Source organism: Oncorhynchus masou, chromosome 33, assembly GCF_036934945.1.
Source record: "Oncorhynchus masou masou isolate Uvic2021 chromosome 33, UVic_Omas_1.1, whole genome shotgun sequence".
Lineage (NCBI taxonomy): Eukaryota > Metazoa > Chordata > Actinopteri > Salmoniformes > Salmonidae > Oncorhynchus > Oncorhynchus masou.
The window spans coordinates 44,051,327-44,071,732 of NC_088244.1; the positions used below are offsets into that span (position 1 = coordinate 44,051,327).

The window sequence follows — 20,406 nt, forward strand, 5'->3', positions numbered from 1 at the left end:
TCGCATTAACATCTGCTAACCATGTGTATGTGACAAATACAATTTGATTTGATTTGATTTGAGAATTGAAGTTCACATACAGCCAACCGTCTGCTAACCGCTGAAAACCCTAGGAGCCTCAAACTCAACTCTGGACATCAAAGCCAGTTCCACTGCATGTTTTCATTGTTCCCCTCTAATCAGGGATTGATTTAGACCTGGGACACCAGGTGTGGGACAATGCAGTAATAACCAACAAGTAATCTAACTAACAATTCCTAAACTACTGTCTTATACACAGTGTAAGGGGATGTACCGCAATCACAGGCCCCTGAGCCTGTGTAGGGATGTATTTTGTATTATAAACTGGGTGGTTGGAGCCCTAAATGCTGATTGGCTGACAGCCGTGATATATCAGACCGTATACCACGGGTATGACAAAACATGTATTTTTACTGCTCTAATTACGTTGATAACCAGTTTATAATAGCAATAAGGCACCTCTGGGGGTTTATGGTATATGGCCAATATACCACGGCTAAGGGCTGTGTCCAGTCACGCCGCAATTTTAATTTAATTTTATTTCACCTTTATTTAGCCAGGTAGGCTACTTGAGAGCAAGTTCTCATTTGCAACTGCAACCTGGCTTAGATAAAGCATAGCAATTTGACACATACAACAACACAGAGTTACACATGGAATCAACAAAACATAGTCAATAATACAGTAGAACAAAATAAAACAAAAAGTCTATATACAGTGAGTGCAAATGAGGTAAGATAAGGGAGTTTAGGCAGTAAATAGGCCATAGTGGTGGAATAATTACAATATAGGAATTAAAACACTGGAATTGAACCCTATGGCACCCCCAGAGACTGCCAGAGGTCCGGACAACAGGCCCTCCGATTTGACACACTGAACTCTATCAGAGAAGTAGTTGGTAAACCAGGCGAGGCAACCATTTGAGAAACCAAGGCAGTCGAGTCTGATAATAAGAATGTGGTGATTGACAGAGTCGAAAGCCTTGGCCAGGTCGATGAAGACAGCTGCACAGTAATGCAATCTTTCCAATCTTTGGGAATCTCAGACGATAAGAAAGAGAGGATGAACAGGCTAGTAATAGGGGTTGCAACAATTTCGGCAGATAATTTTAGAAAGAGAGGGTCCAGATTGTCTAGCCCGGCTGATTTGTAGGGTCCAGATTTTGCAGCTCTTTCAGAACATCAGCTATCTGGATTTGAGTAAAGGAGAAATGGTGGGGGATTTGGCGTGTTGCTGTGGAGGGTGCCGGCAGTTGACCGGGGTAGGCAGGTGGAAAGCATGGCCTGCCGTAGTAGAGAAATGCTTATTGAAATTCTCAATTATAGTGGATTTATCAGAGGTGACAGTGTTTCCGAGCAGTGGGCAGCTGGGAGGAAGTGCTCTTATTCTCCATGGACTTTACAGTGTCGCAGAACTTTTTTGAGTTAGTACTACAGGATGCAAATTTCTGTTTGAAAAAGCTACCCTAAGCTTTCCTAACTGCCTGTGTATATTTGTTCGTAACTTCCCTGAAAAGTTGCATATCATGGGGGCTGTTCGATGCTAATGCAGAACGTCACAGGATGCATTGTGCATAAGAACAGCCCTTAGCCCTGGTTTATTATCCATATGCCACACTCCCTCGCGCCTTATTGCTTAATTAAGTGGACATTGATTGCAGAAGCGCGATGGGTTTTCTTTGTTGACGTGTTTTATTTTGAAGGATGAAGTTTTCCCACAGTTCCCGCAATGTTTTTTTTGTTTCTTATTCAATACCCCGTCCAGCTGGTGGCGGTAATGCACCGTTAACGTTGGATGCCAACCGCCGTTAAACCCATCAAAGAAGAGCCACACACAGCGGAGCAGGGAGAGAGGTCGTTCCTGCGGAGGTAGTTATAACGAAATGCTTATTTATTTAAGACTATTACACGTACCTACCTAGTTTCGTGAAATAAAATGTTATGGTTAACATGTTCCCTACTATCGTTTAGTTGTCTCATGGGATCGTGCCAGCCAAGCATCGTTGGTTAGCTAACGTTACACGTTTAGCACAGCATGAGCTAGCTAAGCTAACTCGGCTAAACCAAGTTGGTTAGCTAGCTACTTTGTTGAAGCTATGTGGCTAGATTTTTTTAACCGTTTATTTGGTCCACAATTTAGTATATTTGAAAGTTAACATCAGCATTAACATCAGCTAGCTAAGGTACTGAAGAGAGCTAGTTGTGTTTTCCGAATTAACGTAATTTTACCCGCCAGTAAACAACTAGACAAGCTAAGGTTAGTTAAGCTAACGAACAAGCTCTCTTGACTTTACCACAAGTAACACAGGCTACACAGCTAACGCTAGTCCCATTATCTTACCTGACAGTAAACAACTAGGCTAGCAAAGGTTAGTTAAGCTAGCGAACAAGCTCTCTTGACTTTACCACAAGCTGTGTAGCCTGTGTTACTAACGTTAGCTAGTCCGATACAAACGTGTGCAAAGATATTATTTGATGTGATGGTGGACTGGATGGACTCTTGATAAGTTAGCTAACTAGTTTGACACGCTTGTGTAAACACGTTTAAATTCGGTTGGCTAACGTTAGCTACTTGGCATTTTACTTTATAGTCATCTTTGATTTAGCAATCTAAGGTTAACGTGAAGGGGTTGGAACCGAAATTATTTTCTGATCGTTTCGTTCCGACCAGCAAAATAAAGTTCTTAACCGGTTCGATCCATCGAAAGTACCCGTGTATATCGTTATTTGTTTAACCTGTGAAATTAACAGTTTTAGCTCATTAAAGTACTAAAGCGACCGGTGCGAATAGAGCAGGCAAGCTAGTTGTTTATATGCCTGATGGACAAAGTATACCCTATGGCGCAAGATGCGACTGGATTTTTGCGGGTGGAAAGATGTCAGAGAGAGGGATAAGGAGGCTTGACGTGCTGGACATCTTGTTATGACATGATTATCTGAATAATGTCCACAGAATTGTACCTAGAAGGAGCGACTTCTATGAAGGAACTTGGAATGTCTTTTGAGCTAGCTAACAAGCGTGTGTGCAAAGCGACTACATCTTGTGGAAGGATGAAATAGTATGAATAAATTAACCAAAGATATATTGTTTGAGTGACAGTGGGGACTTTGAATAGGTGTTTTTTTGTGGGACTAGAAAAAAATGCCTGGAACGTAATATAAAGTTACCATGCGCAATGCCAAGCGTCGGCTGGAGTGGTGTAAAGCTCGCCGCCATAGGACTCTGGAGCAGTGGAAACACGTTCTCTGGAGTGATGACTCATGCTTCGCCATTTGACAGCCTGACAGATATCTGAATTTGGCGGATGCCAGGAGATTGCTACCTGCAGTTTGGTAGCGTAGGAATAATGCTCTTTGGCTGTTTTCCGTGGTTCGGGCTAGGCCCCTTAGTTCCAGTGAAGGGAAATTGTAACGCGACAGCATACCATGACACTCTAGATGATTCTGTGCTTCCAGCTTTGTGGCAACAGTTTTGGGAAAACCCTTTCCTGTCTCAGAATGACAATTCCCCCGTACACAAAGCAAGGTCCATACTAAAATGGTTTGTCGAGATTGGTGTGGAAGAACTTGACTGGCCTGCACAGAGCCTCAACCTCATGGAACACCTTTGGGATTAATTGGAACGCAGACTGTGAGCCAGGCCTAATCGCTCAACATCAGTGCCCGACCTCACGAATACTCTTGTGACTGAATGGAAGCAAGTCCCCGCGGCAATGTTCCAACATGTCGTGGAAGGCCTTCCAAGAAGAGTGGAGGCTGTTATAGCAGCAAAGGGGCGACCAGCTCCATATTAATGCCCATTATTTTGGAATGAGATGTTCGACAAGCAGGTATCCATGTACTTTTGGCCATGTAGTGTATCTAGAAACTTCAGAAAACCTCTTTTACTTATGCAAAAAAAAAAGTATGTGAAGTAGTTTTTTGGACTCCCAAGTGGTGCAGCGGTCTAAGGCACTGCTTCTCAGTGCTCACTACCGACCCTGGTTCGATTCCTGGCTGTGTCACAACAGGCCATGAATCGGCGTCCAATTGGGCAGCGTGCAATTATCCCAGCATCGTCAGGGTTTGGCTGGGGTAGGCCGTTTTTTGTAAATTAGAATTTGTTCTTAACTGACTTGCCTAGTTAAATAAATAAAGGTATACAAATAAATAGTGGAGGCGTGCTTGAAGTGTTTGCATGTCTTGTACATTAGAGGTGATGTATTTGTCTGCACAGTTTATGATGATGCACACACTTACCCCTCTCTGGTTCAGAGTATTGCTCCCATCAGCATTGGGTGCACAGAATTGATTTCCACACCATTTAACTGCTCTGTCACAGTATTATTGACCAGCCTCTATCATAGCACTGCAAACATGGCGGCTTCCATGACTCATTGGGCACCAGCCTTTCTTTTTAACAACCTCCTTATTCATTGTCCATCTGAATGTCCGGCGGATAATTGAATTACCCTGACCTAGCATCGGCAATGCAAAAATCAAGGGCCTTGTCGGTGCTTGGAGCTCTTAGCCAAACGACAGACTCTTTCCACTTGCCTTCCTCCTCCTGCCACCTCAAGGGTCCCTTTTGCTCAGCCATGCAAAATGTGCTGAGGCTGACTGGACATTGAGTTACTGTACTGCGACTGAAAGAGGACAATTGTCTTTAACCCCTCTTCTCTTGGCCCCTTATCTTAGAAAGAGAGCGGTTCAGCACTTTGAAAAGGTTGTGGGGAAAGTTAAAAGCAAATAAAAGAAGAGTCTGTGAAAGTGTTTCCAAAGGGTATAGGCCTCTGTGAAAACAGCACAATTACAAGATGGGTGAAAAGTTGACTACATCTGCATTTGGTTTGGACTTGAAGTTAATTATGATAGTGTAGGCCTATATACAGGTTGCTTAATTGCACCCTCCCCCTTTCAATGCATCTCTCAGGTAACCATGGCAATGACGGGCCAGAGTTCCTGCTCCTCGATGAGTAATCACACCAAGGAACGTGTGACCATGGCCAAGGTGACCCTGGAGAATTTCTACAGCAACCTCATCGCTCAACATGAGGAGAGAGAGATGAGGTAGGCCTCCTACTATACACGCACGCATCCTTCTGGGCTCAGCCAACGGGCAGTGCCTTCCACTGACATATTGTTTACAACTCCTCTGTTCTCTATTGCTACATTCTTATGCGTTATGTCATTCAAGGTGGGTGTTGCAAACTTTGGTATTTGTACCTAACATTGCCATGTAAAGTATTGATCCCCATTGGTGTTGTTTCCTATTTTGTTGCATTACAACCTGTAATTTAAATATATTTTTATTTGGATTTCATGTAATAGACATGCACACAATAGTCCAAATTCATTCATTATTCCACAATGTAATAAAGCGTAGCGATACTGAAAACAAAAACAAGCATTCTTATTGGAGTAAAGACTGTCCCTCACTGTTTCAAATCAAACTTTATTTGTCACATGCGCTGAATACAACCTTACCGTTAAATTCTTACTTACAAGCCCTTAACCAACAATGCAGTTCAAGAAAGAGTTAAGAAAATATTTACCACATGAACTAAAGTAAAGAGAAATCAAAAAGTAACAATAAAATAACAATAACGAGGCTTTCTACAGGGGGTACCGTTACCGAGTAAATGTGCAGGGGTACAGGTTAGTCTAGGTCATTTGTACATGTAGGTTGGGGTAAAGTGACTGCATAGATAAAAACAGTCAGTAGCAGCAGTGGTAAAACAAATGGGGTGTTTATGTAAGTTGTTCGGGTGGCCATTTGATTAGTTGTCAGCAGTCTTGTGGCTTGGGGGTAGAAGCTGTTAACCTGTTGAAACTCTAGGGCAGCAATTTCATTTTTGGATGAAAAACGTTCCCGTTTTAAACAAGATATTTTGTCACAAAAAAATGCTCGACTATGCATATAATTGATAGCTTTCGAAAGAAAACACTCTGACGTGTCCAGAACTGCAAATATATTTTCTGTGCGTGCCCTAGAACGTGAGCTTCAGGCAAAACCAAGATGAGACGGCATCCAGGAAATGAGCAGGATTTTTGAGGCTCTGTTTTCCATTGTCTCCTTATATGGCTGTGAATGCGAGAGGAGTAAGTCTGCCCTTTCTGTCGTTTCCCCAAGGTGTCTGCAGCATTGTGACGTATTTGTAGGCATATCATTGGAAGATTGACCATAAGAGACCACATTTACCAGGTGTCCGCCCGGTGTCCTGCGCCGAAATTGGTGCGCAAAAGTCAGCTGCAAGTATTTTTCCATGGAATTTAGAGAAGAATGCAAGCTTCCACGAACGATATATCAATGAAGAGATATGTGAAAAAACACCTTGAGGATTGATTCCAAACAACGTTTGCCATGTTTCGGTCGATATTATGAGCTAATTCGGAAAAAGTTTGACGTTGTAGGTGACTGAATTTTCGGTTCGTTTCGGTAGCCAAATGTGATGTACAAAACGGAGCGATTTCTCCTACACACAGACGCTTTCAGGAAAAACTGCGCATTTGGTATGTAACTGAGAGTCTCCTCATTGAAAACATCCGAAGCTCTTCAAAGGTAAATTATTTTATTTATTTGGTTATCTGGTTTTTGTGAAAATGTTGCGTGCTAAATGCTACTCAAAATGCTAAGCTAGCTTAGCATACTCTTACACAAATTAGTCAATTGCTATGGTTCAAAAGCATATTTTGAAAATCTGAGATGACAGTGTTGTTAAGAAAAGGCTAAGCTTGAGAGCAGGCGCATTATTTTCATTTTATTTGCGATTTTCAGAAATCGTTAACGTTGCGTTATGCTAATGAGCCTGAGGCTTTAGTCACGATCCCGGATCCGGGATGGGGAGATTCAAGAGTTAAGGAGCCTTTTGAGCATAGATTTGGCACTCCGGTACCGCTTGCAGTGCGGTAGCAGAGAGAAGTCAATGACTTGGGTGACTGGAGTGTGTGACAGTTTTTTTGTGCTTTCCTCTGACACCGCCAAGTATATAGGTCCTGGATTGCAGGAAGCTTGGCCCCAGTGATGTACTGGGCCGTTCGCACTACATTCTGTAGCGTCTTACGGTCAGATGCAGAGTAGTTGACATACCAGGCGGTTATGCAACCGGTCAGGATGCTCTCGATGGTGCAGCTGTGGACCCTTTTGAGTATCTGAGGACCCATGCTAAATCTTTTCAGTCTCCTGAGGGAGGAAAAGGTGTTGTCGTGCACTCTTCACAACTGTCTTGGTGTGTTTGGACCGTGATAGTTCGTTGGTGATGTGGACACCTTTTATCCACCTTTCATCCACACGTTATGGCCTTATTCTAAAATGGATTCAAAAAATATATTTAACAAACTCAATCCACACACTGTAAAAACAGGTTTTTAGAAATGTTTGCAAATGTATTAAATACAGTACCAGTCAAGTTTGGACACACATACTCATTCCAGGGTTTTTCTTTATTTTTCCTATTTTCTACATTGTTGAATAATAGTGAAGACATAAACTATGAAATCATGTAGTAACCAAAAAAGTGTTTAACAAATCAAAATATATTTTATATATGAGATTCTTCAAAGTAGCCACCCTTCGCCTTGATGACAACTTTGCACACTCTTGGCATTCTCTCAACCAGCTTCAGTTGGAATGATTTTCCAATAGTCTTGAAGGAATTCCTGCATATGCTTAGCACTTGTTGTCTGCTTTTCCTTCACTCTGCAGTCCAACTCATCCCAAACCATCTCAATTGAGTTGAGATTGGGTGATTTGTGGGGGCCAGGTCATCTGATGCAGCACTCATCACTCTCCTTGGTCAAAGAGCCCTTACACAGCCTTGAGGTGTGTTTGGTCATTGTCCTGTTGAAAATCAAATGATTGTCCCTCTTAGAGCAAACCAGATGGGATGGTGTATCGTTGCAGAATGTTGTGATAGTCATGCTGGTTAAGTGTGCCTGGAATTCTAAATCAGACAGTGTCACCAGCAATGCACCATCACGCTTTCCCCATGCTTCACGGTGGGAGCCACACATTCCGAGATCACATGTTCACCAACTCTGCATGTCACAAAGACACGGGTGTTGGAATCAAATATCTCAAAATTGGATTCCTCAGACCAATGGACAGATTTCCCCCGGTCCAATGTCCATTGCTCGTGTTTCTTGGCCCAAGCAAGTCTCTTCTTATTGGTGTCCTTTAGTAGTGGTTTCTTTGCAGTAATTTGACCATGAAGGCCTGATTCACACAGTCTCCTCTGAACAGTTGTTGAGATGTCTGTTACTTGAACTTTGAAGCATTTATTTGGGCTGCAATATCTGAGGCTGGTAACTAACGAACTTATCCTGCAGCAGACGTAACTCTGGGTCTTCCTTTCCTGTGGCGGTCCTCATGAGCGCCAGTTTCATCATAGCGCTTTTTGCGACTGGATTTGAAGAAACACTGAAAGTTATTGAAGTTTTCTGGATTGACTGACCTTCATGTCTTAAAGTAACGGACTGTCATCTCTCTTTGCTTATTTGAGCTGTTCTTGCCATAATATTTTTTATTTTACCTTTAACTAAAGTCAGTTAAGAACAAATTCTTATTTACGATGACAGCCTAACCAAGCCAAACCCTAACCCGGACGATGCTGGGAGTCCTATGGGACGCCCAATCACGGCCGGTTTTGGTACAGCCTGGAATCGAACCAGCGTCTGTAGTGCCACCTCTAGCACTGAGATGCAGTGCCTTAGACCGCTGCGCCACGCGGGAGCCCATAAAAATATGCACTTGGTCTTTAACCAACCCTACCTCGTCACAAAACACAACTGATTGGCTTTAACACGTTAAGAAGGAAAGAAATTCTACAATTGAACTTTTTTATCAGCTGATGTCAGTGCTGTACAGAAACCCAGCCTAAAACCCCAAACAACAAGCAATGAATGTGTAGAAGCACGGTGGCTAGGAAAAACTCCCTAGAAAGGCCAGAACATAGGAAGAAACTAGAGAGGAACTAGGCTATGAGGGGTGGCCAGTCCTCTTCTGGCTGTGCCGGGCGGAGATTATAACAGAACATGGCCAAGATGTTCAAATATTCATAGATGACCAGCAGGGTCAAATAATAATAATAATCACAGTGGTTGTAGTGGGTGCAACAGGCACCTCAGGAGTAAATGTCAGTTGGCTTTTCATAGCCGATCATTGAGTATCTCTACCGCTACTGCTGTCTCTAGTGAGTTGAAAACAGCAGGTCTGGGGGCAGGTAGAGCCTGTCCTGTGAACAGGTCAGGGTTCCATAGTCGCAGGCAGAACATTTGAAACTGAAGCAGCAGCACGACCAGGTGGACTGTGGACAGCAAGGAGTCATCAGGCTAGGTAGTCCTGTGGCATGGTCCTAGGGCACAGGTCCTCCAAAAGAGAGAATTAGAGAGTGCATACTTAAATTCACACAGGACACCAGAGGAGAGATACTCCAGAAAAACAGACTAACCCTAGCCCCCAGACACAGACTATTGCAGCATGAATACTAGAGGCTGAGACAGGAGGGGTCGGGAGATACTGTGGCCCCATCCAATGATACCCCCGGACAGGGCCAAACAGGCAGGATCTAACAGCTCGCTTGAAGTTTGGCAAAAGGCACGTAAATGTCTCTGGTCTGATGAAACCAAGATTGAACTCTTTAGCCAGAGTGTCAAGTGGTGGAAACCTGGCACCATCCCTACCGTGAAGCATGGTGGTGGTATCATGCTGTGAGGATGTTTTTCAACGGCAGGGACTGGAAGACTAGTCAGGGTCGAGGGAAAGATGAACGGAGCAATATTTTCTACCTGCAGGCTGCAATGTTATTTAATGGCTTTATGTAGGCAATTTTTACATAGTTGGCAATAGAAGTGACCTTTTTATTCATTTTTTTTTTTTTGGTTTTTAATTTCGATTTCGATTAACCACATGAGAATGATTTTGAGATTCAAGGATGTTATGATAAACAAAATGAATCTGTTTCACAAAAATGTTAATATGAAAACTATAACAGGGCATGCAGATTGGTAGAAATGGTAGGGTAACTGGTCATTCCACATGAGAAAGTTTGACTCCTCATGTAGCCTATTAACAGCAACTTCAGGAGAGTAATGTCAGAACCTGTGAAAACAAGCTGGAGGAACGTGATCAGGTTTTTCTGTATTTCTTCTGCTCTGGCTCTTCTCGAGTCATTTGCGTCTTATTTCATCCCAACGGTGCGCTTAAAGCATCAGACAAGCTCAATGCATATAGTTAATTTGATTAAAACATGTGTGTCTATATTTGGAAATATTACATATTTTTAAAATGTTGAACAATCAATTGGTCGAAATTAGAGATTCATTTTGGTCGACAAATCTTTTTTTTATCGGGGACAGTCATAATTGATTTTTTTCTTTTTTAATTTCTGTTGCAGGCAGCAGAAGTTGGAAAAGGTGATGGATCAAGAGGGCTTGGCTGATGAAGAGGTGACGTTGAAGACTGACACACACAACCTTTTTGACACGTGCAGTTGTGCGCACTAACCATTGCCTCCTCTACCTGTGCAGAAGCGTATCCGGCGCTCCCAGCACGCCAGGAAAGAGACTGAATTCCTGCGTCTCAAACGAACCCGCCTGGGGCTGGAGGACTTCGAGTCCCTCAAGGTGATTGGCCGAGGAGCTTTTGGAGAGGTAGGCATCACCCCTTTTCTTAAACACCTCTCTTACATAGCCTTGCAGACTTTCAGCTTATTATTCAATAAATTATTGACCCATTTTGGTCCCAAGGTACGTCTGGTGCAGAAGAAGGACACAGGTCACGTGTACGCTATGAAGATCCTCCGCAAGGCCGACATGCTGGAGAAGGAGCAGGTGAGGAGGAGGAAAGGGTAGGAGGGTATGTTGATGACCAATACATAATGGCCAGTCATGTTCATTCTCACAAATCCAAAGCAGTGTCTTGGATACAAAAGTAGTACCTGCCATGCAATCTATAAATGTAAACTCAGCAAAAAAATAAACGTCCTCTCGCTGTCAACTGCGTTTATTTTCAGCAAACTTAACATGTGTTAATATTTCTATGAACACAACCAGATTCTACAACTGAGACACAAACGGAACAAGTTCCACAGACGTGACTAACAGAAATGGACTAATGTGTCCCTGAACAAAGGGGGGTCAAAATCAAAAGTAACAGTCAGTATCTGGTGTGGCCACCTGCTGCATTAAGTACTGCAGTGCATCTCCTCCTCATGGACTGCACCAGATTTGCCAGTTCTTGCTGTGAGATGTTACCCCACTCTTCCGCCAAGGCACCTGCAAGTTCCCGGACATTTCTGGGGGGAATGGCCCTAGCCCTCACCCTCTGATCCAACAGGTCCCAGACGTGCTCAATGGGATTGAGATCCATCTGGGTTCTCATTCCTTCGACAATAAACGTGAATCTGACCATCACTCCTGGTGATACAAAACCATGACTCGTCAGTTAAGAGCACCTTTTTTGCCAGTCCTGTCTGGTCCAGCAACGGTGGGTTTGTGCCCATAGGCGACGTTGTTGCCGGTGATGTCTGGTCATCTTGTATCTGTCCCGCAGGTGTGATGTTCGGATGTACCGATCCTGTGCAGGTGTTGTTAGACGTGGTCTGCCACTGCGAGGACGATCAGCTGTCTGTCCTGTCTCCCTGTAGCTCTGTCTTAGGCGTCTCACATTACGGACATTGCAATTCAAGCAGATGAGCAAGGATCCTGGGCATATTTCTTTTGGTGTTTTTAGTCAGTAGAAAGGCCTCTTTAGTGTCTTAAGTTTTCATAACTGTGACCTTAATTGCCTACCGTCTGTAAGCTGTTAGTGTCTTAACGACCGTTCTACAGGTGCATGTTCATTAATTGTTTATGGTTCATTGAACAAGCAAGGGAAACGGTGTTTAAACCCTTTACAATGAAGATCTGTGAAGTTATTTTGATTTTTACGATTCATCTTTGAATGACGCGGTCCTGAAAAGGGGATGTTTCTTTTTTTGCTGAATGTATGTATTGTGGGGCAAAAAAGTATTGTCAGCCACCAATTGTGCAAGTTCTCCAACTTAAAAAGATGAGAGAGGCCTGTAATTTTCATCATAGGTACACTTCAACTATGCCAGACAAAATGAGAAAAGAAATTCCGTTTATTTTTTTGCTGAGTTTATGTATCATGCCATATGTGTGTATTTCTAGGTGGGCCACATCCGTGCTGAGAGGGACATCTTGGTAGAGGCTGACAGTCTGTGGGTGGTTAAGATGTTCTACAGCTTCCAGGACAAGATGAACCTCTACCTCATCATGGAGTTCCTGCCTGGCGGTATTACCCCCCCTCACCCTAAGCTGAACCCCAAACAGTCTCCTACACTACAGGGACAGTCATTGTCCAGTTGGAAGCTAGATCAGCTACTCTTGCAAGTGTATGTAGAAAGAGAGTAAGTGCTGATCTAGGATTGGGTCCCTCCTGTAAATAGTATCTTGTTCATCATTCTAAAAGGCTAAATTGATCCTAGATCAGTACTTCTACTCTGAGATGCTTGATACAGCCATCAGAACGTTGCAGAAAAACATAGAAATGTGCTGCATAATGATTGTTTATTCTTAATGTTCTCTCTGCAAAGCCACCGAACGAACAACTTCTGTCCCGCTGAATATGCCTCAAAGTCCAGTGGGACTGTACATGTTGTAACCCGTCACTGCCCCCTACAGGTGACATGATGACCCTGCTAATGAAGAAGGATACTCTGACAGAGGAGGCCAGTCAGTTCTACATCGCTGAGACGGTGCTAGCCATCGACTCCATCCACCAGTTGGGCTTCATTCACAGAGACATCAAACCTGACAACCTGCTACTGGACTCCAGGGTGAGTTTGAGCACGTACTCAAGAGACGCCTCAGACTGGTGGTTTGGATATGTTATTCTGTTTGAATTTACAATAAAACGAGCTAAACTTTTCCAATACACAGCACTAATGAATATAAGCCTGTACTGAATGTGTTTTTGCTTGATTGTTTCAGGGCCATGTGAAGCTGTCTGACTTTGGTCTTTGCACAGGTCTGAAGAGGGCGCATCGTACCGAGTTCTACAAGAACCTGAATCATAGCCTCCCCAGTGACTTCAGTAAGCAAAGTCAGGCATCCCCAATCAATCCATTACTTTACATACTAACACCCTGTATTGATGTTAAAGCCACAATTTGGAGTTTCTCAGACCTTGTAGTCCTTGAGATTTGGAAGCATATTTTGGAGCTACACATGGTTTACAAAGACCCAAATGACAACCAAAAGATAAACAATGGAGTCATATTTGGGTTATGGTGGAGGTAAAACTGATGTACAAAGCTCATAAGCTTATACACTATTAATTAGAAATACCATTGAACAGTTGGAAGTGTCCCAGATATTGTGCCTTTAATGTTTCTCTACTAACTAGGTAATGATTTGAAATGTGCTTGTCCAAAAATAAAATGAATAACTTAAAATGGTTTGTTTTTAGGTTTGCTTCATGTTTTGAGTTGTTGCATGTACCAATCTTCAAATTCCCTAATGGGGATTATTTTTTAAATGTAGAATCTCTCTGCGTTGGTGTGACTAAAATATCAATCAACAGATCTTAAATGGCTATTTGTTTCATAACGGAGAGTCTGAAAGGGTTTCAGATGCTTAACCTGCGCGGTTATGGGGTTTAACAAGTATTACATACTCGTGTAATTTTCTAAAACTGTTTATTTTTCTGTACAGCATTCAATAACATGAACTCAAAGAGGAAAGCAGAGACATGGAAGAGGAACCGTAGACAGCTGGTGAGAAAATGAAGCTAGATGGGAGGGCAACATACAGTGTATTCTACAAGTAGATGTGGGCCGTGTTCGAGAGCATCCATTTTGGGCAGACTAATCCACATATAAAATGTAGTTATTTAGGGTGCCGGGTGATTTGTAGATCTGTCCCTCTGCAGTCACCGACTGGAATGCAGTCGATCTCAAACACGACCACATTTGTATTGGTGTAGTCACAATGCATGATCTTTCTCTCGCGCCCCCCCCCCAGGCCTTCTCTACTGTGGGCACCCCTGACTACATCGCCCCTGAAGTCTTCATGCAGAACGGATACAACAAGCTCTGTGATTGGTGGAGCCTTGGAGTCATCATGTATGAGATGCTGATAGGTGAGATCCTGTCAAGAACTTCTGCTTGGGGCCTCAATTGGCTTTCAATCATCTTGCATCAATGTCATAGAATGGTACCATTACTACGTATTTGTCCATGCCTGGCTTGTTGATCCCATGAGTGTTGTTTTCTAGGCTATCCCCCGTTCTGCTCAGAGACCCCCCAGGAGACCTACAGGAAGGTGATGAACTGGCAAGAAACACTGACTTTTCCCCCTGAAGTGCCCATTTCAGAGAAAGCTAAGGACCTCATCCTCAGGTTCTGCTGTGAGGAGGAGCACAGGATCGGAGCCACTGGAGTGGAGGACATTAAGGGCAACGCCTTCTTCGAGGGGGTGGACTACGACCACATCAGGTACGAGGGCTGAAAAGAATAGTTAACTTTTCTGACGTTTTTTTAAATGATATTTTCCCTTAATTGCTGGTTATTTGTCAATATCCCAAATCTCCTGGCTAGCATTTTTTTGAGGATGTAGCTGATTGTATCAGTTAATGGTGCATTCAGAAATGGGAACAGTGACATTGTAAAAACAGGGTTTAATTTTTATTACAGAGAGCGACCCGCTGCCATTCCCATTGAGATCAAAAGCATCGACGACACGTCAAACTTTGACGAGTTCCCAGACTCTGATATCCTCCAGCCGACAGGTACGTTTCTCATTGTCACCAACATTAGTGGTCCAGTAGTCATAATTCAACAGGGTAGTGTTCATTAGGGCACACAATGAAAAACAAAGACGTTTCGTATTACACCAGTTAGTCACTCCCAGGTTAAGCCTGTTTTCTTCTATTTGGTGCCAATTAAACATGGCCCTGGTCAACTAATGCCACCTTGAAACAGGATTCTCACATTTTGGCTCCTTTGTTTACCTCTATTGCCCTGTGTGAAATAATCCCTGTCTTTTTCCACCTCAGCTGCCCCTGTGGTGTCCAACCATTCTGAGGCAGACCTCAAGAACAAGGACTGGGTCTTCATCAACTACACCTACAAGCGCTTTGAAGGCCTCACAGCCCGAGGGGCTATCCCCTCCTACATGAAGACGGGGAAGAGATGAATCCTTCCTTTGTTTCCTCACTCACTCTACCTGCCCCTCAGACTGGCATTCAAATGGGATTCCTCATGGATCCCAACATCCACTCCTCTCCCAAACTCCATTTTGGAGGTAGAAACTAAATGACCCTATTCAAGCTTGTTGAAGGGGTCCGTCATAATTGGGACTATCCCATGTGTCTGATCCTGCTGAAGAGACCTTTCTCCTTCCTTTGCAGGGGACTTGTAGGGCTCTGTGTACTGTGTAGAGAAGTGTGACCTACTCCAACTCGAGTTTGTCTATCTAAAAAAGCCATAGAGTTGTGCTGGAAGGTATGGACAGTGATTGTTTTCTATGTGAAAACTCACATGCCATTCCACCCCAGGATTAAAGTTCCCAGTGTAGGATCCACCAATGAGCAGTCTTGGAGGTGTTGCTATGACCTTAGTTTGGGGACCATTTCTCGTAGATCTCCACTAGCATCGGTCCAACTCGGCCAAGACTGATTCTCTATCCTTCAGTATCCCAAGGGACTGAACCAAGATACCAGCATAACCGGTCACCTTAGGGGCCAGAGCCCATTTTCACATCAGAAGAACACACTTGACTGGCTATACCAGCCTTCTTCACTTCTTCCTCCACAAACAGGCATTGAAGTCTTTAAGTTTAGCTGGGCGACCACCAGCATGGCACTAGGATCCAATATGCCTCACTTTTCTTTCAAAGGGCTAGCTTTTCTCTCTTCAGTTTCTTTCTTTTTTCCACACACACAATAGAATTTAATCTTTTTAGAAATGAGTTCCGCCATTAAAAACATTAGAAATAGTGTAATTTGACAAACTAATGATGCTTTTCAGGGAATATATCTCAATGTTTTTCATGTGTTTTTAGGGAGCTCTCTACTGAAGTATCTTGGATGATGGTGTTTCGGACCGGTTGCCTGTTGCAACAAGGCAACTCATAACCAAAAACAATGAGAGCTGAGAGTAATTGTTGTAACTCTTCAGTCTAATTTGAGGGTTTCAATGGAATTGCTTTGTCTCCATTTAATTGTCACTTCCCTACTGCCAATGGTGGAGCTGTTGCATGGACTTTGGCAAGTGTTTATAGCAATATAATCGCCTCTCTTGAATACTATTCCATTTGAAATGGAACTACCCCTTCCAGAAGCCCACATTTTTAGGGTCTTAGTTTAGGTTCTTAGTTTGACAATCATCCACTGTTAATATTAGCACCTTCATGCTCTCCTTCAACTCAATTGATTTACCAATACTCGTGGATATGTCCTTTAGCTAGAGAGCAAAATCAAATACAAAAATATGTTGAATGTACTGATTGAATGCTAAAATGTGGTGCATGTACCAACCTTTATTTATGGTACTTTTGGTGCATGGACCTTTGGAGTAGGGGAGCTATAAGTAAGGCCAAGATATTGATACTCTTATCTTTCCTTGTCTTTTTTTTGTCCTGACCACTGGTCTGTAAGGGCTTGGTAGGTGAGGTGGCAGAGCAAATTTGTTCAGCGGATATGTAAGTTACAGAGAATAGAATAGGAGCAGCATTTAGAGTATTGAGACACTCAGGCTCTGTGACCCTAGGTTAGGGTCATTAACACACCCTTTCCACTTCCTGTCTTGTCTATAGTTCCGTCTCTTCCTGTTGCTTGGCTATTTCTTAGCAAAAGTACTTTAAACATTTGTCTGGCGTTTTGTGTCAAGGATATGCCACCTGGTATGTCCTTACTTTTCAAGAGGCTAAGAGGTGTGAGTGAGAAACTCGACCTTAACTCTGTAAATAGGGCTATATGCGACTCACTGTTCTTAACACAATCCCAAATGCTGTCATTTGAATCGAATGTAATCCCAAGGTGTAGTTGAAGATGAATTTAATGCCATGTTAATTCCAAAATGCTGTAATTTGAATGGAATGTACCTAAACCACAGGAGTGGTAGGTTTGTCACACGGTGAAGATGTCTGGTATTTTGTTAAATATCTGTACGGTGTTCTGGGTAGTTCAGACTACTTGCTGAGATTTAATATCCAGACTTTTTTTTGTAGTTTTTACGACTGAGCGACAGAACTGATTTTGAGACTGGTCTCACCTTTTACTGATGCTTGGTGCCCGAATGATCCTGTTGTAATTCCGGGTTTAACAAGTATTGAGCGGATGAGTTGGCAAAGTGCGAATAACGTTTTGGAATATTTGTATTTTAAATGTATGCTGCTTGGTGTGTGAGATTTGCATGTCTTTAGAGGAATGGGTGATGTGCTCAGTAAAAATAAGATGCTGAAATATGTTGTGCTCGATTAACAAACACTGATAAGGTGGGTGCTCTTTTGTAGATGTCATCCAACTGTGTGTGTCTGCTGTTATTTCCCCCAGGCACACAAGGTGTGGGAAACAGGATGTACAAACCTTTTTATAGGGAACATTCAATCAAAGGTAGGGGAAGTTGTATTTAATCCACTGTGGTGTGGGGTTTCTATTGTATATTTTCTGCCATTTCACATTGAATAACTGCACTTAATGTCTGTGGTGTTTCCGTTTGTACAGCAAAATAATGGGCCGCTCTGAAATCTTTGTTTTGTTGGGTGAGGGAATGTCATTTCACTGGTTGAATGGGCAAGCTAGCCACGTGCAGGAGTTACATTTTCTTCTGGAAATTATTTTATCTGACAAACTGAGGTGGAATAATGTAAATGGTGAAGAAAGGTCTTAATTAAATATTCAAACATCCCTTGCTCCTCAAGACTCATTAACAACCCTTCGCCAAGAGCAATGTTTTCATCCAAACGGGAGAAGGGTGAGGTTGTCTTTTTTTTTTTTTTTTGACCAAAGCGAACCCTACACCACAAACGGGGCTAGGAGTAAAGTTAGCAGGACCCACCAGTTTCTCAAGCCCCATCATGTAAAGTCACCCAGTCATTGCTCCGTCATCTCTCAATAGTGCAAAGCAGTTCTTACAGGGCTGTTGTCATGCATGCAACCATTTAAACAGCGTAAAGTAGTCTTTGTGTAATAGATGGCACATTCCACCTGTGAAAACTAACATGGTTTTCAGAGAATTTTTCAGTGTTCCCCAAAGGTGCTACTAGGCAGCATCTCTGGTTAGATTTGGAAGCTAGTAGCCTACTACCATAGAGGATTAGAAACTACATGGTTGAGATGTGCATTTCACCATGTATCCTTTCAGTATGTTAAGGCAGAAAGTGGCTAAATTGTGTGGGTATTGGTTCTCCAGTTAGTTCAAAGGGCACATTTATTTTGCCAGTCAATGGCAGACCGCTTGTTTCACTTCTGGTAGAAATACTCACCTCCCTATTATGGTGGTAGACCTTTAACAGCATTAAATAAAACACCTAGGACTATGTTGAACCAGTGTCTGTCTTTTTCATTCCTTGTCTGTGTAGAATAGGTCAGCTAGGGCAGCTCTGCCTCCAGGGAAGAAACAAGTTATTATAAGGCAAGAACTGTGAGGCAAAAGTTATCACAGTTGGCTATGGTAACGGGTTGGGATGCTCAAAACACATCCTACTGCGGAAGATGTTTTGATATCAGCCTCACCCTCAAACAGGTTTTCTCTTTAAAAACGTGATGCTACTTATCCTTTTACTTAGCTAGTTGTGCTAGACATTATATATGTTAAAAAGAGAACTACATACAGGGCCTTGCAAAAGTATACATTCCCCTTGGTGTTTTTCCTATTTTGTTGCATTACAACCTGTCATTTAAATGGATTTTATTTGGATTTCATGTCATCGACGTACACAAAATAGTCCCAACTTGGTGAAGGGAAAAAAAACTTGTTTACATTTTTTGCTTTTTTTAAGATGGAAGATGGAATGGATGCATATGTATTCACCCCCTTTGCTAGGAAGCCCCTAAATAAGATCTGGTGCAACCAATTACCTTCAGTCACATAATTAGTATGCACACAGGTGGACTTTATTTAACTGTCATATGATCTGAGTATACATACACCTGTTCTGAAAGGCCCCAGAGTCTGCAACACCACTAAGCAAGGGGCACCATGAGGACCAAGTAGCTCTCCAAACAGGTCCGCCACAAATTTGTGGAGAAGTTCAGATCGGGGTTGGGTTATAAAAAAATATCTGAAATTTAGAAAATCCCACAGAGCCCCATTTAAATCCATTATTAAAAAATAGGACCACTTTAAGCCGTACACTCCACAGAGCTGGGCTATACAGAAGAGTGGCCAGAAAAAAGCCATTGCTTAAAGAGAAAAATAAGCAAACAGATTTGGTGTTCGCCAAAAGGCATGTGGGAGACTCCACAAACATATGGCAGAAGGTACTCTGGTCAGATGAAACTAAAATTGAGCTTGTTGGCCAAGGAAAAATGCTAATTCTGGTGCATACCCAACACCTCATCACCCCAAGAACACCATTCCCACAGTGAAGCATGGTGGTGCTGTGGGTACGTTTTTCACCGGCAGGGACTGGGAAACTGGGCAGAATTGAAGGAATGATGGATGGTGCTAAATACAGGGAAATTCTTGAAGGAAACCTGTTTCAGTCTTCTAGAGATTTGAGACTGGGACAGAGGTTAATTTTCCAGCAAGACAATGACCCCAAGCATACTGCTAAAGCAACACTTGAGTGGTTTAAGGGGAAACATTTAAATGTCTTGGAATGGCCTAGTCAAAGCAAAGACCTCAATCTGTGGTATGACTTAAAGATTGCTGTACAGCAGCAGAACCCATCCAACTTGCTGGAGCAGTTTTGCCTTGAAGAATGGGCAAAAATCCCAGTTGCTAGATGTGCCAAGCTTATAGAGACATGCCCCAAGAGACTTGTAGCTGTAATTGCTGAAAAAGGTTGCTCTCTCCAAAGTATTGACTTTGGGGGAGGGGGGGGGTTGAATAGTTATGCACGCTCAAGTTTTCTGTTTGTTTTGTCTTATTTCTTGTTTGTTTTACAAGAAAAAATATTTTGCATCTTCAAAGTGTGTAAATGTTGTGCAAATCAAATGATTACAACCCCCCCAAAAAAATCTAATTAAATTCCAGGTTGTAAGGCAACAACATAGGAAAAATGCCAAGGGGGTGAACACTTTTGCAAGCCACTACAGTACCAGTCAAAGCCACTCTCTTAACATACCCTAAGGGAACATTTTGACAATCACCGTATGGTTAGTGAGAAAGTCCCTATTGGAACTGTACGGTCCCTTACTAGACGTCCGAAAACATTTTAAAAATTCGGGGACGGCGTC

At 42.7% G+C, this 20,406-nt stretch overlaps 1 protein-coding gene across 2 annotated transcripts; it reads left to right on the forward strand.

Annotated features, from left to right (window-relative positions):
• Nucleotides 1-1,817: 1,817 nt before the first annotated feature.
• LOC135527397 (serine/threonine-protein kinase 38) lies at nucleotides 1,818-18,549 on the forward strand. Of its 2 annotated transcripts, none has more exons than XM_064955919.1 (13): nucleotides 1,818-1,889; nucleotides 4,933-5,069; nucleotides 10,394-10,445; nucleotides 10,527-10,649; nucleotides 10,746-10,829; nucleotides 12,171-12,294; nucleotides 12,684-12,838; nucleotides 12,993-13,104; nucleotides 13,716-13,777; nucleotides 14,025-14,142; nucleotides 14,278-14,497; nucleotides 14,696-14,790; nucleotides 15,058-18,549. In XM_064955919.1, the coding sequence occupies exons 2-13, from the start codon at nucleotides 4,939-4,941 to the stop codon at nucleotides 15,195-15,197; spliced, it is 1,416 nt and encodes a 471-aa protein (XP_064811991.1). In that variant the 5' UTR covers nucleotides 1,818-1,889; nucleotides 4,933-4,938; the 3' UTR covers nucleotides 15,198-18,549. The 2 variants fall into 2 exon arrangements, with proteins under 2 accessions (XP_064811991.1, XP_064811992.1); XM_064955920.1 differs by having other exon boundaries at nucleotides 12,993-13,095.
• Nucleotides 18,550-20,406: the final 1,857 nt, after the last annotated feature.